The sequence below is a fragment of the Nilaparvata lugens genome, chromosome X (genome assembly GCF_014356525.2).
Source record: "Nilaparvata lugens isolate BPH chromosome X, ASM1435652v1, whole genome shotgun sequence".
Taxonomy (NCBI): domain Eukaryota; kingdom Metazoa; phylum Arthropoda; class Insecta; order Hemiptera; family Delphacidae; genus Nilaparvata; species Nilaparvata lugens.
The window spans coordinates 66,607,818-66,632,790 of record NC_052518.1 but is presented as its reverse complement, the minus strand read 5'-3'; the positions used below and the strand labels follow the sequence as shown (position 1 = coordinate 66,632,790).

The 24,973-nt window shown below is 34.5% G+C and overlaps 1 protein-coding gene across 14 annotated transcripts in view; it reads right to left on the bottom strand.

The window, feature by feature from the left end:
• LOC111044977 (voltage-dependent calcium channel type D subunit alpha-1) overlaps window positions 1-24,973 on the bottom strand; it is a 210,143-nt gene that overhangs the window by 121,757 nt on the left and 63,413 nt on the right. For 8 of the 14 annotated variants that reach the window (XR_005572980.1, XM_039441464.1, XM_039441465.1 and 5 more), the window contains exons 11-16: window positions 24,612-24,709; window positions 20,371-20,524; window positions 15,732-15,861; window positions 8,581-8,747; window positions 6,802-6,889; window positions 5,039-5,146 (exon numbers count right to left, since the gene is read on the bottom strand). Coding sequence is in view for 13 of the 14 variants with exons in the window: in XM_039441464.1 (XP_039297398.1) it covers window positions 5,039-5,146; window positions 6,802-6,889; window positions 8,581-8,747; window positions 15,732-15,861; window positions 20,371-20,524; window positions 24,612-24,709 (745 nt within the window). In the remaining variant the exon portion in view is untranslated. Of the gene's footprint in view, window positions 1-5,038; window positions 5,147-6,801; window positions 6,890-8,580; window positions 8,748-15,731; window positions 15,862-19,089; window positions 19,217-20,370; window positions 20,525-24,611; window positions 24,710-24,973 lie in introns of all 14 variants that reach the window. The other 6 variants (XM_039441466.1, XM_039441474.1, XM_039441472.1 and 3 more) reach the window with 3 other exon arrangements.

Genomic DNA, 24,973 nt, shown 5'->3' with positions numbered 1-24,973 from the left:
TTCAGGATTTTTTGTTGTTGAAAGAAACAACTCACACACACACACAATCATTTTGCGTTGACATTACAACTACCGTACTACCCAAAATGACGTCCGATTGGCCAATCAGCCAATTTGAGGACATTGTGAGTGACCTATCGTTGCGTAATAATTGTGCGTGGAATGATACATTGGCAAGGTTGTATTTAAGTACAGATTAATTCCGCGGTAACAAACAAAACCGAGTTTCCCCGAATTGTTCACTCGCATAATTTTCATAATATCTACAGTTCTGTCAACTGAAATCTTAAAATATAAAATTGAATTTTCATTATAGAACATAATTTTTTGTATAAAAATGTTATTTGATTCTATTACTTCAAGTATGATTGTTTCCAAATAGTGATAGATCTCAATTCATATTGAGTAGAATGTGAATCGGGTATGATCCAAGATCTTGTTGGTACTGCATCAGGGGATGAAATTATTCATTTTGGTTTTTAATTGATTAGAACTTTCCACCAATAAAGTCTAATTCAATTGCCAAGATACTGAATACATCATCTATCATTTCAAAGAAATATATTCCATGAATCGGGTTTTATTACAATACTTTTTTCAGGGTTCGTTATGATTTGATTAATTATAATCATATAGTATGTATGATAAATTGAAGTTTCAGTTATATAAAAATCTAATTATCATAGCATTTTGATAGACAACATCATTGGTGCACAAAACATATACTAAATGGGTCACCTAGCAAGAATGAGAATAAATTCTGAGACAAAAGGAAAGACTTCACAACTTCACAAACATTGTAGCAGTCATCAAACAAGAGTGATTGTTTGAGAGATCTATAATGATTTTTTTTAGGTATCATTCATTCATGTTGTTGCAGAATTCTAGGCTACTACTTCGATAAACGATCACTGGAGCTCTCTTTCTTCATTATATTCTTTATTCCTTCATTCCTGTCCAAGTTTAAGCAAATTTTCATCAGAAAAAGAAAATAATAGAATAGTAGAATAAAGTGAGAAACCAGTTTGAGATTCTAATGCAAAGGAAACGTCCTCTTACTTCCCAAATAAAAAAGCTATAACGAAGATTGCCTGGATATAATATATTATGTAAAGCAATTTCATCAAGCCCTCAAATCAATCAACAAGAATTTTTAATTTCTGAATTCCTGAGAGATAAAATCTTATAACTTGCATAGAGAGATATTAGATAATTTTGATTTATGAGAATGTTTCTCCAGCAGTCCATAAGATTCTTCTTGTCTCTCTCTAATGTGCTGGATTGTATATTATTCTCAATTGATTAGATACAATGTATTGCATACATCCACTTTCCTTCCTTTCACGTATAGCCTACGTGTAATATTTTGTTGAATCGTGTTATATTGAGAATGAACTTTCAAACCAATTCAATGACTACAGATTTTACATTATCATATGTGTAGTGATCGAACTAGTCTAACCGATTTTTCAAATTTCTAGAGATGCAAATAGATTACCTTCAGAGATTTTTCAATAAATGTCCCCTACAAATAAGGAGAGAAAATTTAAATACATCAAATTTCATTACATCTACAAATGGGTTGACAATACATTTACCGTACTATAAAAGTCCCCATGTGTTGATGAAAACAGTAATCACTATTAGTTTCTGAACAGGGAAACTGGAAGACACCTCTAACTTGACAAGTTGAAAAAAGCGATCCAAAGATACAGCAATGAAGAAAATATTCGAAGCGAGAGAAAAAGTTAAAATTTTAAAAATAACTAAATAACTACCTGAGCTAGATTCAACTTATTTCGAGCAGATTCCTGTTGAAAAATCTATGGAATGCTTATAATATTAGAAATACTATAATATTTCAAGATTGGATACGAATATAATATTATCATGTTAGCGGATAAACGAATTATGAAAATTATAATAATAAGAGAAAGCCATTTAATACAGTTACATGAAACCTGAAATCGTTTACCAATAGAAGGTTATGAGTTCTATGAACAAAGCTAGAAATTCAAACAGTTATTCCAATAATATAGCTATGGAAAACTTTATACATTAAAATTGATCTAATGCCCAAACCTAGTCACAAAAATCATGCATTCGATTCCTACGTTATCTAAGTAAGTAATGATAAATCAAACTTATAATAATTAGAATACTAAAAATTTTGAAGAGCACAAACAATCAACTGATCTGCTGGCTGACTCCATGTCTTTCAAACAAATTAAAACGCGAAAATGCATCCATATCTAAATCCACATCCACTGTAATTAAAATTCAATCCAATTATAAGAAAAACAGCTATCTGATTCGATGCAATGTAAGCTTGGCCTAATGGAAAGGTTGGGTAGTTGGTATTTCCAGAGGATCTAATGGACTGATAATTCATCAATTACCCTAATTATATCCACTAGCATCATTCTACTCTGATTCATCTATCGCCTATGATCCTATGTTAACAGGTTCAATGGTAGGCCTATTGGAAACATTCTATTTTTTCTATTAATGATACGCGTTTCATGGTGTTATGAAAATGTTTAACAATGTAACTCCTGTACCTTTCTGTTCTAGACAAAAGTCTTTTAATTGATTGAACTCTATTGTTGTATTATAGTGGATATTGTTTTGAACATAATAGGGTTATTTAGAAGAGACAGAACGTCACTTCAAAAAAATTGTGTTGGACGTAATAATAACATTCGTATTGATATTTGAATGGGATGGTCGAGAAACAAAAAATTTGTTAACCTCAATCTGTAGGAGTACGACGTTGAACACCATCTATATCCATGTTAAATATTATGTAAATAAATGATTTATAAACAAGTTATAACAATCATAAAGACCTCACACAAAAGAAAATATATTATTATATTATAGATTTTTTTAATTATATTCAATAATCTATTGAGAGTATTCTAAAGTTGGTAGTATAAAGTGAGTAGAACTAGAAAGTTTTGTGCTGAGGGCTATGATCAGGAGTGACTCAGGATAATCTACTGATATATCAGTTAGGAATCGATAATTAAGATTGAGCTAGTTTTAACTCGTCAACGCATTTATAGCTTACTTTGTTCAATCTAGATGTCGCCTCTTTAGGTTCTCTAGTCCTTTAGCATTAGATTTTAGTGGAGGACTTCACTTCTTAAGTTATAGTTCTTCAACTCTGAAGTTTTGCACTCAACTTCAAGAAGCTATTTAAAGAATCCTGGAGATGGCACCACAATTAGAGAGGAATTAGATAATTTGAAATTCGGAGATTTACTTGTACATAGTTGCAAAATCTCCCATTTTACTCTTCAGATTCTCAATCAACCCTTTTGGTTTCACTTTCAATGAAAAAGGTTTTCAGGACCCAGAAATTCATCTTTGGAGGACTTTTCATAAATACAGTATGCATATGTTTTACCAATTATATTCCTTTCACGACAAATAGCAGGCAGCAGGATGATAATTTGACTATGAGTATGTTTATTCTAAAGTTGGAACTACAGTGAATCAGTGCCTTGGACCATGTTACTTTTACTGAACAAAATATAAAAAGGTCAGAGCATTTCCGATTTGAGAAGTACCTAACATTTATGAACTCACATGTACTCGATCATGTTGGCCTGAATTCATTGAATAGATATATTTATTTTTTATATTATTGTATTAATATTGACGTATGAATTAAACAAATTCTAGTTCAAATCATTTTGAAGTGTTCCTGTGTGATGTCAGAGCTATAATTGATATTTGCTGTTACTTCCTCAGCCCAAATGTATCCCGGTTATTCTTTTGTGCAATGATACAGTTGATAGATTTGGAAACGACTTTATTGACTTTATTGGTTGAAGTATGATTTGTTATCATCCAAATGGAAGACCTACCAACACCTACTAAGACTTTCCGCTGACGGTGCAACGTTTCAAACTATAATCTTCAATCGTTTGCAACTGCAGCGTCGTCAATTAAGCCAAATGGGGAAACACTAACAACACAGCTGCTCTCAGTTTAATTACTTCTTGTTTGAAACCGATTGCATTATATCTATAGTGGTCATAGTAGGCAGAGTTGTTTTATCTATAATGTTCTATACTTATTCATAGCTGTTCATATACATAGAACTATAAAATCTATTACAAGAATGAAGATTCAAATCAGAAATTTGTAAAGAAAATGAAGATATTCATACGAAGTTTTCTGCTATTAACTTCTCTTCTTCTATTAAGGTAATTCTCTATTAGTTATATTCCTATTCTCTATTATATTAGTTTTGGTTGCAAAAGTGATAGGGTAGCAGTTGAAAACTGTTGAAAATTGTAGTTGCGAAAGAGTTGCACCATGAGCGAAGGACGTTAGATTTTATGAGATTGTTAATGGAGATGAAAAGGGTAAATGTTAATCAATGTCAACTCTAAAACATTAGATCGATGCCGGTCTGTTGAGTATTGTTCACAGTGGCGTCTCTAGAGTAACTCAAATTAAATTTTCTCAGTATTGAGAACAGCCACAAGACTAACAAGGTGTATAAATAAACAGTTCAACAATAAATACTTATCAACTGATTCTAGTATGATGACGAAGAATAGGCGTAATGATGTCGCTGCGTCAAATTTTCAATACCCTATGGGTGACCTCTTATTGTAGACAAATAATAGATCTCTTATGAATAGTGAAATCACCTATGAAACTCTTCGTTTGAAATAAGCTATTAGTAATAGGCCCTTAGCTTGAAAAAAGAGATTTCATGGATAATTCTATTATTTATGAGAGTTTGTGTATCTATCACAAGATCTCGGAAAGCGAACACAGTGACGTCATAAAGCCAAACTCTCACCCATGTCACTATACTTCAATCAGCTGATGATTGTTTAACTTCATATATCTATAAACCTTGTAACACTAAGGCAAGGGAATTGTTTTTGGGTGTATATGTCTGACTGATAGTCTAACCAGGATGATGAAGGGTTTAGAAGGGTTCGTGGTGAAAGGCTGACAAAATGCCAAAGGTTAAATCGAAAACCAAGACATGTGAGACGGATGAGTTTACCTTGAACAATTGTACTCCAACTACGGCAAACATGAACTCTAGAAGACACGTAACCAGGACAATGTTGCCGATAGTTTTAACTGCCACTATCACACACTGCACTACACGCTGAATGAGAATTACACCATACACTATCATTGTATGAGCCATCATTGTACAACATTATAAATTAAATTAGTTTCATGAATAACTATAAGAGGCAGGTCTGTCTTTCATATTCTTTCAATAAATAACAATTCTTGACTACCCTGGTTTTCATGGTTCCACATTTTTTCAATTTAATTTTTTTCCTCGCCTATAACTGTGGATTACTGTGAATTAATACGTTACACATAAATACAATTGGAAATATTTTTCAATATCCTACATGACTGTCAGAATTGAAATGGAAATCGTAATGTCTTACATTCTACGGTATCAAGACATCAGAACATTAGGCTAATCTGAATAGAATAAATTATTGAGACTTGAGCTTCCAGTCAACCAAAAATTGGCTTTGCCAGGCTGGGAAATTGAGGCACAATTCCATGTGACTGAATACAGAGAATTTGATAATGCTATATCAGATAACGACAGTTTTGTCTCATGGCCAAGCCGTAATTTCATGCAATATGGAGAAGTTTATATCTGGTTGACTGAAAGCTCAGGTCTAAACATATTTTATTCGAACTCCAATTGTAAATTATTGACTAAAATAAAACAATAATTTAATTCCCCAGGAATGAGGTGCAAGCTCTTTTGAAATACTGTATGGGTAATATTCATAGTAATTAGGACTGAGTTATCAAGCATTCAGTATTATTGATTTTCATTTTTGTAAAATCTTATGAAATATTCAATTTTATGATAATACAGGATATGCATAAGAGTTTGCAATCCGTTCATTCTGGCAATCGGTGTGTTATAAATCTGTGTTCTAGGCCAGACATGACAATGCTGTGAGAAGAAATGTCATGAAAAAATAATATAAACCAACAGCTTGAATAGCACATTTGTCGAATGGAATACTTGTAGAATATTTGATGAAAAAATTATATGGAATCATCATGAATTGAAAATTTTTGTCGCATTACAATAGTATATCCACAAGATGTTATTGGAAGATCTTACTTTCCATTAAAAAATCAGTTGTTAAAAATTGCCTTGATAAGAAAGATAAAACAAATTTATGGACACTCCTATGAGAATAGAGATTGGAAGTATAGTGACTTTGAGGTTTTCAAAGTTGTGGAATATCAATATTTTATGACTTGTTAAAAAAAGTGATAATAGTTAAAATTAGCAGCTCTCTTCAAACATAGCAATGAAAATGAACATTTGAATAATTATAATCAATTTGTTGATTAGAAGCAAAACCATGAAAGTCTAAGAAGCAAAATTATCTATTAAATATGAAGTTCCTGTAGAGTAGGAAAGCTGGAAGTATTTTTGGATTTAATTTGGACTATCGCCATTGGTCATGTTCTTTCAGTTTGTAACGCTCCATGAGTGAACAAATTAATAGATAACTATTTGTTTTCGAATCATGATACATTCTACATTTGTTCAAGTAGATTGATATTAAACAGTAGACAATTTCAAGCGTCACTTCATTACTGATTTCGAAGTGTTGAATGTTTATTGAAAATTTTAATTTGAATCCAATTGACTCTAAACATGATTGCATTAAGCTATGATTTTATTGCAGGCTCATGTGTCTAGAAGCCAATAGTGAAACCGAGTATATATGAATATAATGATTAAAAAGCAGTAAATTGGCTCACCTTCAGTCCTTTGGCTCTATTGATGGCTCTAAGGGGTCTGAGTACCCTACAAACCCGAAGAATTTTGACAACATTTATAGCTCCTGACCTGAAACATACAATTTATTATTAAATTGGTCTGCTGACCTGAAACCTACAATTTATTATTAAATTGGTCTGCTGACCTGAAACATACAATTTATTATTAAATTGGTCTGCTGACCTTCCTGCTGAACACAATTATCACCTCTTCTCTTCTATCAGAATATGAATTCCGCGGTTCTTTTATTGCTCTTTCAATTTTAATAACATCAATCCTTCTCATTCGATTAATGCTGACATTTTTATGTGAATATCTTTGCAGCAAGAATAATATTTGCTCATATATAAAAGTAGAGATAATTTACCCACTGATTAATAGTTAGGATCTTTTCGTTATGTTGTGTTGACATCTTTCATATTAACTGCATAAGGTAAACTCTCAAAAAGAGTGTACTCAAAAAGGAAACTCTTAAACCCTAAATTACACGCTAAGCGGCATAGCGTACCGCATTTCTGCATATTCGTACTTTAAAGGTGGCTGCAATTTTCTAATGCTGCCACGTTTTCGTTCATCATACCTTTCCGTAGTAGATGAGGGTTGGTAGGAGTGTGAGGGCGTTTTCTTCAGTGTGCAGCTGACTGTTGAAGTGAGAAGACCTCATTTTTAAGATAAATCAACTTCACAATTGCACTCAATAATCTTTTCTTCCCATCATATTATTTTTATTTCATGTTATTTTTTATTGCTAAAGTTTATAACCACTTTTCCTCATATAATATTATCATTACCTTGTATTTTCATAAAAGCTTGTTTCCTTTGCTAAATCAACAATTAGATTGTAAAATATATAATTTTCTCAATTTCTATTTGAATAACTATTGTGAATAAATAAGGATATCGTATCAAAAAAATTTTTTCTCATTTTCATATTTTCATCACCATGTACAGCTCAAATTCTATGAAGTGAGTTTGTGAAAGGTTTGAAAACACACAATTTACATATAGCGGATCTCAGTGCCGCTCCGTGTAATATCATTAGAAGGCGCCTAGCGTGTAGTTGAGGGTAAAAAGAGTTCACCATATCCAGTTGTTCCGAAAATGTCAACATATTATGACAAGGCTATCTTAACTACAATAAACATAAAAGTCAACGATTCTCACTTTCAAGTTTTAAAAAGTATCAAAGTTTAAAACTAATCAAGTTTCTAAGAGTTCGTGGTGAAGTGGTAGAGTAGGCCATACTGTCCAAACTTCGCCACGTCATCATTCTATTCTATTTCTAAAAATATTTTATATCATTCCCATTTATCAATATAACACCAAAATCAAAGACCAATTTCATATGGATGATGTCATAAGCTGATCTCATAGGATGTTTAACGTGACCAAAGGCAAAAGAGAATCAGTATCCTACGTACTATTCTATTTCATAGGAAATAATATCCATTAGTTTTGAAATAATTGAGTATAAAATCTGTAATTTGCAGTCTTCCTCGTGTCACAGAGCAATTCATGAGCGACACTGACACATAAATAAGAAATTGATAATGTGTTCAAGACGCTAAAAGCTATCTGTTGCTTTTCTTCAATCACATAACAAACTAGCCTTCTTGTATAGCAAAGTGGTACGCATTTCTTTCCACATCAGATTATAGTGGAATGTTCTATAAGAAGATTCTTTCATTTTAAAGATAAACTCATAAACAAAAATATATGTTCATGAGCAGGTGAAAGTTGTTGAATTGAAATGTACTCACTGGAAGAAAATTGAGATCAATGATACACAAACTACTAGTAGATCAAGAAGATTGAAGGCAGAACGACAGAATGCTCCATCATGCAGTATAAAACCATAGGAGATCAACTTCAAGCATATTTCTATAGTGAATACTGACGTAAAGAAATAGTCAAAGTACTGTAGAACCTGTGGAAAGATGAAAACACAATTATGAGGAATCCAGATATCAAGAAATAAGTATATTTATTATATCGAAGCTGCATGAAGCAGAAAATAAAGAAAGAAAACTCACAGTGCTATAAGTATTAAATTTTTATATTGATACATATTCACAACAAGTTTTCTAAACACGAGTATCCACACTCCCCAACCACCAAGCCCATGAGTCCATGGACGCATCCACAATCCACCCCTCAATTATTTAGAGAAACATTTTCACCCCTCCAATAAATTGATAACAGGAAGGTCGTCATTAGTCATTTTGAAAACAGCTAAACTTTTCTTGGCTCTGACCCTTCCCTTGGCCACTCACTTCCTCTCAATCACCCCTCTCTCTCTCTCTCTTCTCTCTCTCTCTCTCTCTCTCTCTCTCTCTCTCTCTCTCTCTCTCTCCTCTCTCTCTCTCTCTCTCACTCTCTCTCTCTCTCTCTCTCTCTCTCTCTCTCTCCTCTCTCTCTCTCTCTCTCTCTTCTCTCTCTCTCTCTCTTTTGGTAGAGGACTGGAAGGATATTTTTAATATTCTTTCCAAAGAATGGACTTTGATATGTCCAAAGCTCCGCCAATTTATGAAGATGCATTACAATATTATCTTGTATAATTATTCTCCATTGTATAATTATTATATATAATTATATATAATATATATATATATATATATATATATATATATATATTATATATATATATATCGGAAAGTAAGTGAAACTGCTTATTATCGGATGTACCCGGTTGATAATTTACCATTATATATATATATATATATATATATATATATATATATATTATATATATATATATAATATACCCGGTTGATATGATAATTTACCATATATATATGGTAAATTATCAACCGGGTACATCCGATAATAAGCAGTTTCACTTACTTTCCGACGTTTCGTCATCATCTCAAATGACATCTTCGGAGCGCAGGTAATCTTACACTGACTCCTGCCTGTGCTTCAAATTCTTCCTCGTGGTCGAAGGGAGTACCTCCTCCCCTCTCCATTCACCACGTGTTCAGCCTGGCGCTGCTGGGTGAATGGAATTCCCGGAGAAGTGTCTGGCTTTTGTGATGTGTTTGTTGTGTTCAGAATGATTTTCCAAAGAGAAGAGATATTTGTACTGCCATCCCTTTAGTTGAGGCTACCTTCTTTCTCTATTTCCAAAGCCTCTCGTACAATCCTAACCCGAAAATCTTGAATGTTGGCTATTTGTTTAGAATTTTTAAAGTTTATTTTGTGCCCTGTGCTCTTTTCGTGGTTGTAAAGAGCTGAGGAGGATTTGTTTTTTATGCTCAGTTTATGTTCCTCTATCCTGGCTGATATTCTTTTATTTGTTTGACCTACATACATATTGTCACAATTCAGGCAGGGGATGCTGTAAACGCCTTGATTTCCTAGCTCTAATCTCTGAACGGGTTTCTTTAGAAATTTTGAATTAGTTTGGAAAGGTTTGTAGATTGATTTGATTTGATGTTTTTTCAGTATTCTTCCAATACGATCGGTGTTACCCTTGATGTATGGAAGGGGGACGGTCTTTTTAAATGCTTTCTCTCCCTTGAGTTTTTATTCAGGTTTTGGAGGTGTCAGTTGTTTTTTCAAAGATTTTTCAATTATACTACTATTGTAACCATTATTCTTCAGTATGGATTTAATTGTCTTGATCTCCTCTTCTTTGCTTTTTTCGTCAGTGAGATGGAGAGATCGAAAGATAAGACTATTGACTACAGAGAAGGAATGTGCGGGGTGATGATGAGATAGTGCATTGAGGTATCTATTTGTATGGGTTGGTTTTCTGTATACAGAGTGTTCTAGATTGCCATTTTCGTTTCTGGTGATTACAATGTCTAAAAACGGTAGTTTAGCTTCTTCTTCTATTTCGAGAGTGAACTGTATTTTGGGGTGTATCTGGTTCAGCTGATTGAGGAATTCGAAAAGTTCTTATTTACCATGAAGCCAAATGATAAAGATATCATCGACATATCTCTTCCAAAGGGTTGGTTCCACTTTTGTTCTACTGAGAGCTTTTTCTTCAAAATGAGTCATGAAGAGATTGGCTATGGCTGGAGAGAAGGATGATCTAATGGGGGCTCCTTCAATTTGTCTGTAGTATTGGTTAATGTGGGTGAAATATGTATTTTTCAGGCAGTGGCTTGTCAGATCAATAATTGATTTAGAAAAATGTGCATTTTGATTGCACACAAGGAGAGGGGAGGAGGTAGGCCTACTCCCTTCGACCACAAGGAAGAATTTCGAAGCACAGGCAGGAGTCAGTGTAAGATTACCTGCACTCCGAAGATGTCATTTGAGATAATGACGAAACGTCAGAAAGTAAATGAAACTGCTTATCGGATGTACCCGGTTGATGATTTACCATATTCATCCATCCGCGAATTTTTTAAAGTTAACATATCAAATCTCTACGGGGAGATAGTGTTCAATCAGTGTAAAGTGTTTGAAAAACTCCAGTCGGAAAGGACAACGCTGTTGTGTGACTTGAGTTTTCTGTGTAAGTGTCGTGTCAGTGATGTACTTCCCAATTTTACCAAGCTATTTTATACAAATATTTTCAAAACGAATAGTATTCTCGAGAATGCCAGTAAAGCTTTACTCATTGAAAATATTCAACGTTCCAGGAAACAACTCAGTGCTCTAGAGTCAAAATTGATCACTTTTCACCACACCCTCAGTAACTTACTAGACCCCCTCATATGGCAACGTCTTGAGCAATTAGTGTATTTCCATACTGAACCAGACAGAACCATTAGAACTAAGAAACTAAATAAGAAATTTGACAACCTTCAGATCAAAGACATTAAGACAAGGAGAGTGATAACCGAAAACACAAGTAGGAGAGCTGCACACAATCTTTCAAGCCACAAATTATCCAAAGTTGAAGAGAATGTTCTGAAAATAGGTTTCAATTTTGCAATCACCCCCAAAACCTTACCCTATGAGGAAATAATATCCTCTATTGAACCAAGTATTAAAGAAATGGAACACATTTAAGCAAAAGAAATCAGACAAGAAATCTTTCATTTCTGAAAAAATCAAATCCTCCCAAGCCCAATTTACCGAAAGAAGAAATCACACCCTTGAAACCCCTTTCTAGAAATCCCTCCATAGTAATCTTACCAGCTGACAAGGGTAACTCTACAGTAGTTATGGACAAAACAATATATAACGAAAAACTAAAGAATATCCTTAAAGATGCAGTCTACAAGCCGGTTCAACGAGACCCCACGACCTACCTTGAGAAAATTACAAAGTCAAAAATCAAACAATCAGACATCGACCCAGACACCCAACTTAAATTAATTCCGAGAGAGAAATCTAGTAGATGCCCGAAAATTTATGGCCTTCCAAAAATACACAAGCTGGATACACCACTCAGACCAATTGTGAGTGCTATTAACTCACCTACCCACAAACTTGAACATTTCATAGCCAACCTTATTCAACCAGTCATTGAAGAATCACAATCATATGTGAAAAACTCCTATGACTTTATCAACCAAATAAAAGAACATAACCCTAAACTCGGGGGACATACTGGCACGTTTAGACATCATTTCCATGTACCCCAACATCCTTGTTGATGAAGCCCTAATCATCATGAATCAAAATGCACACTTTTCTAAATCAATTATTGACCTGACAAGCCACTGCTTGAAAAATACATATTTCACTCACAATAACCAATACTACAGACAAATTGAAGATGCCCCCATGGGATCATCCCTCTCTCCAGCCATAGCCAATTTCTTCATGATTCATTTTGAAGAAGATGGTCTCAGTAGAACAATACTGAAATCAACATTTTGGAAGAGATATGTTGATGATATCTTTATCATTTGGCCTCATGGTAAATAAGAACTTTTCGAATTCCTCAATCAGCTGAACCAGATACACCCCAAAATACAGTTCACAGTTCACAGTTCAAATAGAAGAAGAAGCTAAACTACCGTTTTTAGACATTCTAATCACCAGAAACGAAAATGGCAATCCTAGAACACTCTGTATACAGAAAACCAACCCATACAAATAGATACCTCAATGCACTATCTCATCATCACCCCGCACATTCTTTCCCTGTAGTCAATAGTCTTATCTTTCAATCTCTCCATCTCACTGACGGAAAAAGCAAAGAAGAGGAAATCAAGACAATTAAATCCATACTGAAGAATAATGGTTACAATAGTAGTATAATTGAAAAATCTTTGAAAAAACAACTGACACCTCCAAAACCTGAATGAAAACTCAAGGGAGAGAAAACATTTAAAAAGACCGTCCCCCTTCCATACATCAAAGGTACCACCGATCGTATTGAAAGAATACTGAATAAAACATAAAATCAAACCAGTCTACAAACCTTTCTAAACTATTTCAATATTTCTAAATAAAACCGTTCAGAGATTAGAGCTAGAAAATCAAGGTGTTTACAGCATCCCCTGCCTGAATTGTGACAATATGTATGTAGGTCAAACAAATAAAAAAATATCAGCCAGGATAGAGGAACATAAACTGAGCATAAAAAACAAACAATCCACTTCAGCTCCTTACAACCACGAAAAGAGCACAGGGCACAAAATAAACTTTAAAAATTTTAAACAAATAGCCAACATTCAAGATTTTCGGGCTAGGATTGTACGAGAGGCTTTGGAAATAGAGAAAGAAGGTAGCCTCAACAAAAGGGATGACAGTACAAATATCTCTTCTCTTTGGAAAATCATTCTGAACACAACAAACACATCACAAAAGCCAGACACTTCTAAGAGAATTCCATTCACCCAGCAGCACCAGGCCGAGCAAGTGGAAGAAGGAGAGGGGAGGAGGTACTCCCTTCGACCATGAGGAAGAATTTCGAAGCACAGACAGGAGTCAGTGTAAGATTACCTGCGCTCTGAAGATGTCATTTGAGATAATGACGAAACGTCAGAGAGTAAGTAAAACTGCTTATCGGATGTACCCTGTTGATAATTTACCATATATATATATATATATATATATATATATATATATATATATATATATATATTTAGTAAAAAAATTGTATCAGAATTATGCGTAAAAACTAACCTTATTTTTATTTTACTACTATGACATAACCTAAAAATGTTCAAGAAAAATAATACGAGGATTGCCTTCAAATTTATATTCCAATCTCAACATATTAATAATATAACAATAATAAATTATTATTCCAGGATTTTCAAAACAAATATGTTTTCAAACTCAATAGCCTGATGAAATTTTCATTCCAAAATCACTGGTTAGAATCAATTATTAATAATAGCACAACGTAAAATGAAATGTTCATTCATTCATCTTTCAAAAAGTTAGGTTTTGCTTTGAATAGGCCTACAAAGAAATCAAAACTTATTCTCACAAAGTAATTTCACAAAATAGATTGGAGAGCATGCTCATTTGAATTATTCCGCTGCAATCAGCTGTTTTCGTTTTGTTATAATGCCAACAATACAACTTCAAAATATTGTGAATTTCCCTTATTTTTACTGCGTTATAGTCCTGGACTCAAATAAGTCGAGAACTTAATAGACCCTGGAGTTTAGAAGATAAAATCGTGACTCAGAAAGTCGATTTAGACCCGAGCGCTTATTTTAGTTGTGGACTCTGTAAGTCCAGAACTTATAGATCCCGAGCCACAGTATACATGCGGTATGGAAACTTGGCTAGTACCCTGGAGCAAAAATCCGCCATCTTGTTAGGAAGCGCCGCATTGTAATAGTATTGATGGGAGGTTCGGATCACTTGAATGATCCGGATCAATTGATCTCATTCACTGCCACGAGCCAATCAGAAGACCAGGAATGAATTCCTAAGGTCACGTGACGTGTCCAGTATTTGCGCCATGTAAAAAGCATTGGTTAGATAGGCGTTTGATTGACAGTTTCCATTCTGTGCCTGAGCTCGGAAACCGGCCCTTAGCTTCAAGTCTTTTTAGTTTAAGTATTAGTTTACCTTCAATTTTGTCATGCTCTGCTCTTTCGTTTGAATCAAGTCTATCTGTAACTCGAATGATGGCTTCCAATAACAACCTAGCCCGCTCGCTCTCTCCCCATAATAATAATAATGATAACAATATTTAGGACACAGACACAACATTAACTAGCAAACTTAAACTTCTTAAAAAACTTTTAAAAGCCGCTCATCTCAATGTTCAATCCCTTAGCTGTCACATTGACGAACTGAGATCATTTTAAGGTATCAAGACTTCTATGTGATAGACATTCCAGAATCAATTCTCAAACCTAGTAATAAATATCTATCCAAGTTGCATTGCTTGGATACAATCTATTTCGTAATGATAGGTTGAATAGGGCTTGTAAGAGGGTAGCAGTCTTTGTGAGAGATTATATGAAAACAAAAATATTAACTTCATCAGAGCAGGAGTATTCTACTGCCAAATCTGAATTCATGTTACCTGAATTATCCTTATCAAGCTCTGATGAATTACTTGTTGGTATCTGAAATCGCCATCCAAAAATAGCCCACTTTACCTACTTTGAAAAAAATTACTTACTTTCTTTCATGCCTCATTATAATCGAATACTAGTTATGGGAAAAAAGAACACCAACCTGAACTTGACAAATCGTAACGTTGACTTTACTTTCAACTTACCACAATCCTCCAATTTCCAATAGGTACCAATTATTCGGCTACGCGGTATAGCTCTTTTTCCTAACTGGAGCTCAAGGCTTCTTTTTCCAGTCACGCAAAAACTATTGCATTTTAATGATTATTTTTATTTGTAAAAATATTTCTTGTATTTGGCAATAAATTCATTATTAATTTTGTGCAACTGGGCCAATGACTTGCAGATAACGTCATTCTTGCTTGAAATTATTCTTCCAACAGAGTTTTATTGTGAAAAACATGAATGGAAATGATAATGAAAGCTTGAAAGCTATGGAGAAATTTAAGACTCACCTTATTGCGTGGAGAATCTGAGTTGATGGGATCCTCTGCGGCTAAGAGTGCCGATGACACCATAATGCAAACTAATATCACATTGCCAAAGTGACTGTGGTTGCAAAGCCAGTGGCAGAACACACGTATCCTAGAAACCAGTTCACTAATCAGTCAATCAATCAGACAATTACCGTATATAAAAAAAATTACTAGTTATATTGAATAATAACAATCAATAATTTCGGAATAAATCTTTATGAAAATAATCAATGCTCATTACTGATGAATAAAGTCAACTCTTGTTAATTCGAGCACTCATCAAGTCTTGATAATATTTGAATTGGCATGAGTCCTTAATAAACTGTCCATAATTTGAATGGTGAATCAATAATTAGGTTCCCAATTGAAGTTCGAGGAATGTTGCCTTCTTCTCTAACTCTCTATTATTTTAAAAATTATGTTTATAATTCTTTATGTTTTCTTTCTCTATTTGACTTTTAACTTTTTGCTCAGTCAACTCTCTCTATAAAATGTATTTTATTATAAATTTTCTATCATTGCACCGGAATGGTCACAGCCAATAACTATCATTTATCCTATTGTACAAAAGTTACCTCTGCATTATATAAAAATGTATAATTGAAAGTAATTCAAAATGGCAGCGTCTATATACAAATTTCTGCCAGTATAATTCTGATTGAATTATTGTATATAATTAAGGCATAATATAGCTAATTTTCATTTTTATTTTTCATTATGTTTACATACTCTGTCCACCTTGAAGTCTTATTCACTTGTTCAATAACAAATTTGTCACAATATTGCATTTTTCACTAGAAGTCAGGGGGCGATTGATTCTCCTCACAATTTTCGGGAACATGAAAATTTAGCATGTGAGCCCACAACTGCACTATCTGTTTGCAAATTGTGAGAAACCCAATCATTCAATAATAATGGACCCTAGAAATTGATGTTTATGGTCGATTTTTGAATGAGCATTCTTTCGAGTGAGTTCCAGTGAAGAAATACATTTAAATGTTGAATTCAATGTCTACTATTTCGATCAGTATTTCTACAAAGATTAATATATTCATTGAGAAATCACAAAAATATTGTTAGAGTATGATACTCTAAACACTGTAAGACCATGTTACGGATAGAACAGCAAAAACAAATAATCAAATATAATTCCTGTTAATAAAAAAAGCCTGATGACATGAAAACTGAAAACACACGAGTTAAACCTTCGAGAATAGTTAATGAATAGATAAGCAACAACAAAAATAATCAAAGTTATTTATGGAGAAAAATGGTAACATGCAGGCTACATTTTATATAACAAAAACATATTCTCTAAATAAAAATATACTGCACCGAACAAACAAAACATTTCTACAATGGAACAGTAAAAATAAAATACTGTACATGAGGACTTTCATACAATAGACATTTTTAATTTTGAATGAACAATTAAACAATAAACAAAAAATAAATACTATAAGGCCAGTTTCACACGGCAGAGACCTCGCTCCTGGAATATCATATTACGGAAGATCATATTTCATATTTTGCAGCTCTCCTGTACTTTCACATGGGGATCTTACGAATAAGCCGACAGATCTAACAACTCCGCCTACGTTTGCTCAAAGTATATGACTCATGACTTTTTCTCAAAGTCTAACTTCCTTAAAAAATATAGATAGAAGATTTCTGATTTCGGATTTGGATTCAGCGACCCCAAATTCTTTAAAGCGTAAGTCCCATTTTCAAAAATACCCGAAAACAAGGGAGTTATAGCTATTTTTTAATATAGCTTTCCATTATCATATGATTATATAGTACGTACTAAGATAATAATACTCCTGCCTCACAAAGGGGCAGGCAAAGGTTTTAAGAAGTTTTTGAACACCTGAGAAGTTTATACATAAACATTTTTAATTTTTAAAAGTTCTAGTTTTCCAAAAAAATATTGAACTATGAAAAGATGAATCCAAATATGAAATCATAAATCATCTCCACTCATCACCCAATAAAATAGGAGGAAAAGGAATGTTGTACAGTAAAATTCACTGAATTTCAATTGTCATTCAACAATCCAATTTATCAGGTTCAAATCGTTGAATATCACTTTAAATTCCCAGCAATTATTGACTATTTCTTTTTACAATCAGAAAAATCTATTATGAACATACAGTATGAACATTGTGCTGATCTGAATCGATCTATGGTAATAATAGGAATTGAAAGAATAGAAAATGTCATGGCATTCCAAGTAGTGATGTCTGTGTATTAGAACTGCTGAGTTGATAATGCATACTGAAAAAAAGTCATGAATAGCTCAGACCAACCTGGCCTGTGATGAACCTGTATAAACAATTCATAGAATTCTTAGAATTCATAGGAACGGTAAAAAAATCAATTTTACGGAAATCGATGTACATGTAACTGGATTTAGAAGATCAATACGATAATGTTCTCTGTCACAATTTAATCATAGAAATGTTTAAGTGAAAACGTTGGGCGCAAACCTTCTGCCATGAGGAGACACATAAATTTATGAAAAGCTTGATAGATTGAATAGTGATCTGATATTTGTTACACGTTTTTATTCTAAGACATAATATGTCTTAGACTAATTTTTAATGTTTCTTCAATCGGCAGGAAAACTTTGGTTTTTCAAAGTTATCTTACTCCCTTATTTTGGGGTATTTTCAGAAATCAAGATAAATAACCTACCAAATTTCCTACACGAATACAGTGTAAGTTGTATTATAATAGCTACAGTACTTACGTACTGTATAGTACAGTACCTGTTCGTTTTTACCGTATAATTATATGATAATAGAAAGCTTTATTAAAAACAGCCATAACTTCCTTGTTTTCGGATATTTTCGAAAACGGGACTTACGCTATAAAGAATTTGGGGTCGCTGAATCCAAATCCGAAATCAGAAATCTTCTATCTATATTTTTAAGGAAGTTAGACTTTGAGAAAAAGTGATGAGTCATATACTTTGAGCAAACGTCGGCATAGTTGTTAGATCTTGCCTCTGCTTGCCTCGAGGGGAAAAGACGTGACAAAACGAGGTTCCTGGATAGGAGTCACCATGTGAAAGACACGATTTGACTCAATGTACTTCGACAAAAAAACGTGAACACTGTTCAGTGTTCAAGTTGCACGTCTCCTATCGTGTGAAAGAGGCCTAAGCATAAAAAGCTTTCGAACATGGAAATAACGATGAAATATGAAATGAACGTCAAAACAAAAATGAAGCATGAACAATAAACATGTGAACAGCAAAACGAATCCACGAAACAGTGGATTGTGTAGGATCCACTTTGAAAATGGAAGCTGGCAGGTAGGAGATTCTGGATACCTGTTGGTGCTTGAAAATATGAAGAAAGCACTTTTTGGCGGGATTGGCTGTTTTTTGTTGGCCATCTTATATTCGGACATCCGACGCGGACGAGCGGTAATGCCCTCTTCAGTCTCTTCCATTTCAGCTGCATCAAAACATCGACAAGCATTATTTAACAAGAACAGCTCTACTCGGATATCATGGGATGTGTTACTTACTTGCTGAAGAAAGCCAATATAATATGTTACCGTCGATTTACAATGCAAAATTATATACTTGAGGTACGAAATTTTCAACGCAAAATATTATCTACTCTACATACAATAAATAATCCATCACCACTTTTATCATCCTGGAAATATTCTTATTGTGTGAGGTGATCATTTGTAAAAATTCTTCATTTACCAGAATTTTTCTTCACAATACTTTGTGAGAACTTTGTGAGAGTATGTACACAAAATAAATTATCATAGTCTATTATTCATAAATGCGGGATCAGTCTATCGAAAATTAAGTTAACATTCTTCATTAATAAAAATTTCTATTTTTATTTGAATAAATTCGAGATTAGATTGAAATCAAATTTAAAAAATGATTGAATTTGGAAGAAATTGGAAAGATTCAACAAAACTCCACCAGTGAATAGTTCCCAAAAACGTGTTGTTCAGTTTATGCTGTTTGGTAACTGGTAGTTAACCTTATGCTGTTTATAAGCTTATGCTTATGCATAAGCTAAAGCTTATGCTGTTTGGTAGCTTAACCTTAGACGATTGATATGTAGATTTTTCATAACAGCTAACAGACCGTAAATGTTCGTAGTTGAATAATGGTCAATTATATCCAGAATTTGAAAAAAAAAACGAGAAGAATAGGAAACAGGGAATAAATAACATGTTTGATAATAACAAAATGTTATACTATGATTATATCATATTTATTATGTGCCATGTTGCATAATACATCCTATTTATTTGTCTATCAGAGTCGTGGTGTCACTACTAACTCTTTTCAACTATCAAAGCACATAATAATGTAGCAACATAATATTCATATGCATCAAGTTCATTCTAAAACGTTATAATATTCTTTGCTTGTTATAATGCATATATGGGCAACTGCTGGATAATTTTAAATAACATTTCATGTCAACTACGAATAATCTAGACATAAACAATATTTCCAGGATGTAAAACATAGGATGCTAAACCATGAACAAACAATCAAAGTTGAAGACTCACGTCCACTTCAATCCGGTTACCTAATTGCAGAAAACATCCAGCTTTATGTGTGTCAACAAACCTGTTTTTATTGGAAAATATATACATTGATGAAGCTGGAGGAAGTGGTTTCATTTTATTTGCTGTGTTATCTTCAGATTTTCGTCGAGGTAGGGCTGATGTTCTGTTTCTTACGACAGGGAAGTCCTCTCCAACTACTGATGCATTTAGACCTACTGCATAATTCATTAAGTATAAAATAAAATATCAATATAAATAAAATTAAATAATTAAAAATGATATTCGTTTCTTTCAGATAGTTATAAATCTTATTTAGGCCAATTAGTTCGGGTGCAATAAAAATACTCCGGGGTCAGATGCCTCAATTTCTTAGATGGACAAGTATAATGATAAACGCAATGATGATAAGTCGAGATCACAGTCGAACAAAATGACCTCAAAACTTGTCACGGTTTGGTATATCGCTTGTTCTTTGATAACCGATTCCCGATACCTCATAAGAATAACGGGTGATTCTCATAAAACATATCCTCGTACGATGATTAACCGAAATATTTTTTTTTGTAAAGGAGGCCTTGAAAAGGTATCATAATGTATCATAATGAAAAAAATGTATTTTGGCTGTAGGACATGATTTTCTATTTTTGGATGTAATCCCCCTCCCACCTAGGAGGAAAAAAAATCTTATTCAGAATATTAATTATTGTTTTTTCATCTGATGTGTATTTTTTCTGTCATTACTAGAAAAATATCCAAGTTGTATAGGGTAGAAGTGATAGGTTTGCATAATTTTGAAAAACCTTTGAAAAATACCCCTTTTTTGAAAATTCGTAGCTCCGAAACAAAAAATGGTAGATTCCTGCGCGACCACTCAATTTGTTGTTAATTTTATTATTTTTAATTTTGTAAGAAATGCTTTCCCTCGAAAAACTCAAGGTTTTAAAAAAATTGAAAAAGTCAATGTGTGTGAGGTTTTGGGGTGAAGTCGCCCTCTGGAGTGTCAGAAAATTTCAGATTCGAATTCAGCGCTCCAAAATACATATAGAACCGTCGAGAAAAATTCTTACGGGACTGTTTCCTAAAAAACGACATTTAACTGGACTGAGGAAAACTTGTGACTGATGTAACAACTGGACTGAATGTGACAAGAGTCGTAAACGGAGGTTTCTCAAATACAGTATATTGTTGTGCGAAAAACGGTGAAATATCTTGAAATCAAAATACAAGTGACATGAATAACCCTGAGAATTTTGGCGGCTATCATGTTTTTGAGGTGTCCACCTCTGAATTCCAGTTATCATCATTGCGTTTCTCATTAAACTAGTCCTAAAAAAGAAATTGAGACATTTTCCACGTTTATTGCCTGGAAACAGACACATTTGCGCCCGGACTATAATATATTATGTAATTTCCTGAGTTTTCACTGTTTAATAAATTATATAAATAGAACTAAGGACTTCTGCTACTGTAAATATTGACCAAAGAACTTAATACACACATAAACAGCACAATTATTCGGAGTAAAGCAATGTCTTTAGAGCATGTAAGTCTTCAACCTGATGAGGCCGCACTGCTGGATGGTTACACACAGAACAGTCATTTTGATTTTAGTCGGGATGTTTAGAATAAAATACATGAGTGGTTATGGAGCAGCACACACTCTTGTCTACTATCTACCGACGGCTGTTGGATGACTAGGGATGTCAATCCCGGGACTGATTTCCAATCCCGGTATTTCGGGACTATCCAATATCAATCCCGGGATCCCGGGACTGATCCCGGTATTGGCAAAAATCAGTTTCATGCATTTTTAACCGGTTGTTCCTCCTCAATTACATGTTCAGTGACAGTGTGTGTAGATAAAAAAGGGCTCATTATATAGGGAGATGGTATTATTCGAATGAAACATTACTTGAGAAAAATATTAAAATTAAACATTCTATTCCTATTAATGTTTTCAAGATTAGGAGTAACTTTTTTGAAAAGCTGTACTACTAATAAATGTAATTTTGTAGAGCCAACTGTATTATTCCCTTCAACTAGGAACTAGCTATTCTACTTATGATAGAGAAAGAGAAGATATATGATGAATCATTAGACAGATAAGAGAGTCAATAGATGGTGCTCGTTTATTTTTGATTTTTGAAGTATTTTCAAAGTTCTGAGTGCATTTCAAGGAAATTACATCAGCACTATTGCAAATATTGCGCCGTCTAGACCAGTGAATATAGATTGTAATAGAGAATAGAAATATTAATATAGAATAGCATTTTTCTATAGAATGGAATTTTTAATAGAGAATAGGATTCTTAAGTATAGAATTAAATTTCTTTTCTCACTGGTCTAGATTGGTAATTGTGGTGCCGTGTAAACAGAAACAAACGTAGAGGCTTGAAACCGATGTAGAACCGATCATCAACCATTCTGAGAATGATGCGAATCCATTATGTGAATTCTATTTAGCCAGTACAGAGTACAGTATACTATGTATATGCAACTGTAGGCTGTGCCTGTAGAATAAATTAGTCAAACACTAATGCTCAACTCACACTTAAGTGACTCGGGTCGAGAAGGAAGGTGGTGAGGAAAGAATTAATACCACCCCCCACAGTCATGGACGTGGAGGAGTCAATACGACCTTAAACTGATATAGATGTAGAAGAGCGAACACAGTCTTCGACTGTCAAGGAGGTAGTCCCAAAGTCCCAGGATCCCACACCAGGATCCCTCAAGGGATAAGGATCCAGTGTTGTGTCACCGCGTCTCGACACCAGGTAAGCGCAAACAAGCCGGCAAGCCACGCATAAAAGTCCGATTACCGGATGAACGGTGTAAATATGTGCCTGTGGACCAGGTATAGATGACGCTCATAGTGAGTGGCATACAGCTCTAGGTGATGCTGAGCGGTGTACACCGCTAAGGCCTAAGGCCTACTGGCCTTAAGGTGATGCCTAGATGGCTCACGCCTTTTAAGGTGGTGCCACAGACGCCACCCCCCCCCCTTCCCAGAAGTAGTAGTGGGGTAATGACGAGAAAATAATTAATAATATTATTGAAAGACGCTCGGCTATCAGCAAAGCTAGCTGAACGCGAAGATAAAGAGGGTACAATGGCGCACCATCTTCCGCGCATCGATACGATTCTCACCGCCTCTGGCGGCGGCGCATCTTCATCCTCTCCACTTTTAGAGAGTATTTAAACTCCGGATGAACTCCAGACCAGAGCATTCCGCTCCTAACATTCCGCTCCCAACCTTCCTCCTCCTTGTACAGCGGCCCATTGGCTGCCGTATGTCCCTCCTGTACAGCGGCCCATTGGCTTCCGTACGTCCCTTTCCATCCATCCTCCCAGGGCACAGCGACCCGTCGGCTGCCGTCCCTTTCCGTCCATCCTCCCAGGGCACAGCGGCCCGTTGGCTGCCGTCCCTTTCCGTCCATCCTCCCAGGGCACAGCGGCCCGTTGGCTGCCGTCCCTTTCCGTCCATCCTCCCAGGGCACAGCGGTCCGTTGGCTGCCGTCCCTTTCCGTCCATCCTCCCAGGGCACAGCGGCCCATTGGCTGCCATCCCTTTCCGTCCATCCTTCCAGGGTACAGCGGCCTGTTGGCTGCCGTCCTTTTCCGTCTATCCTCTCCGGGCACAGCGGCCCGTTGACTGCCGTCCCTCCCATCTATCCTTCCTCTTCCTACTATACTGGAGCGGAACTGAGGCCGTAGGGCCAACACAAAATTACTTTGAAGTGGTGTCATCAGAGTAGAGAGCGATCTTCACACCGTCAGTAGCACCAGGAGGTGCTGTCCACGCCAGCTAAGGTTCAGAGAAGAAAGAAGAGGAACTTCGACTTGCCTCCTTTCCCCGCCCACATTACGACTGAGCTTAGTCGTCCAGGAGCAACATCTGGGTATCAATCACCTACCTCTGAAGGTACTCAGGGTGTACGTGATGATATTTATCATCAAATTCACATATACAGTCGTATAAATCTGTGAGTGTATTATCTTGCGTCAAAGTATGAATAAATGATTATCATATTTGCAATCTAATAAATGAATATGACAAGAACCACAGTTTTGATTACGTAACTTCCTGTTCATTTGTACATGTAGACCAAACATAAAATATAATTGACAATATATTTTCATCCAAGCTATAGTCATAAAGGATGTAATTCTTCTAATAATTTCTATTAACTCCTAATATTTAAAGAAAAGATACTGTTTCTAGGTATAAAGTAATACGTAGTGAGCAACTTGAAGTTAGTGTATGCATATAATCAAGTGGTAATATTTTTTCCAAACCACCTACCTTGATTGTCTTGTTGTCTTTCATATGTGAAAAGTTCGTTTTCATCTACATCTAAATTGACTTTTGACTGGCTCACAGCATCTTCATTTTTTTCACACCTTTGGAATTAAAAATTCAAATGTATTTGAATTGTTAAAGAATGGTAGTACAATATTATTGGCTTGTTTAACATTCATACAAAAAGTATATTATTATACTTTTGATCAACTCTTTATTATAGAAAGTGGTAGTAATTGTAATAATAGACTTCAACTGAATATACTATACAGTCAACCACACGAAAATACTCAGATTATAGTAATCAAATTAAAAAGAGTTGATCGACGTTGTCCACTGACAGCTGATTATAAATGGAAATTCAT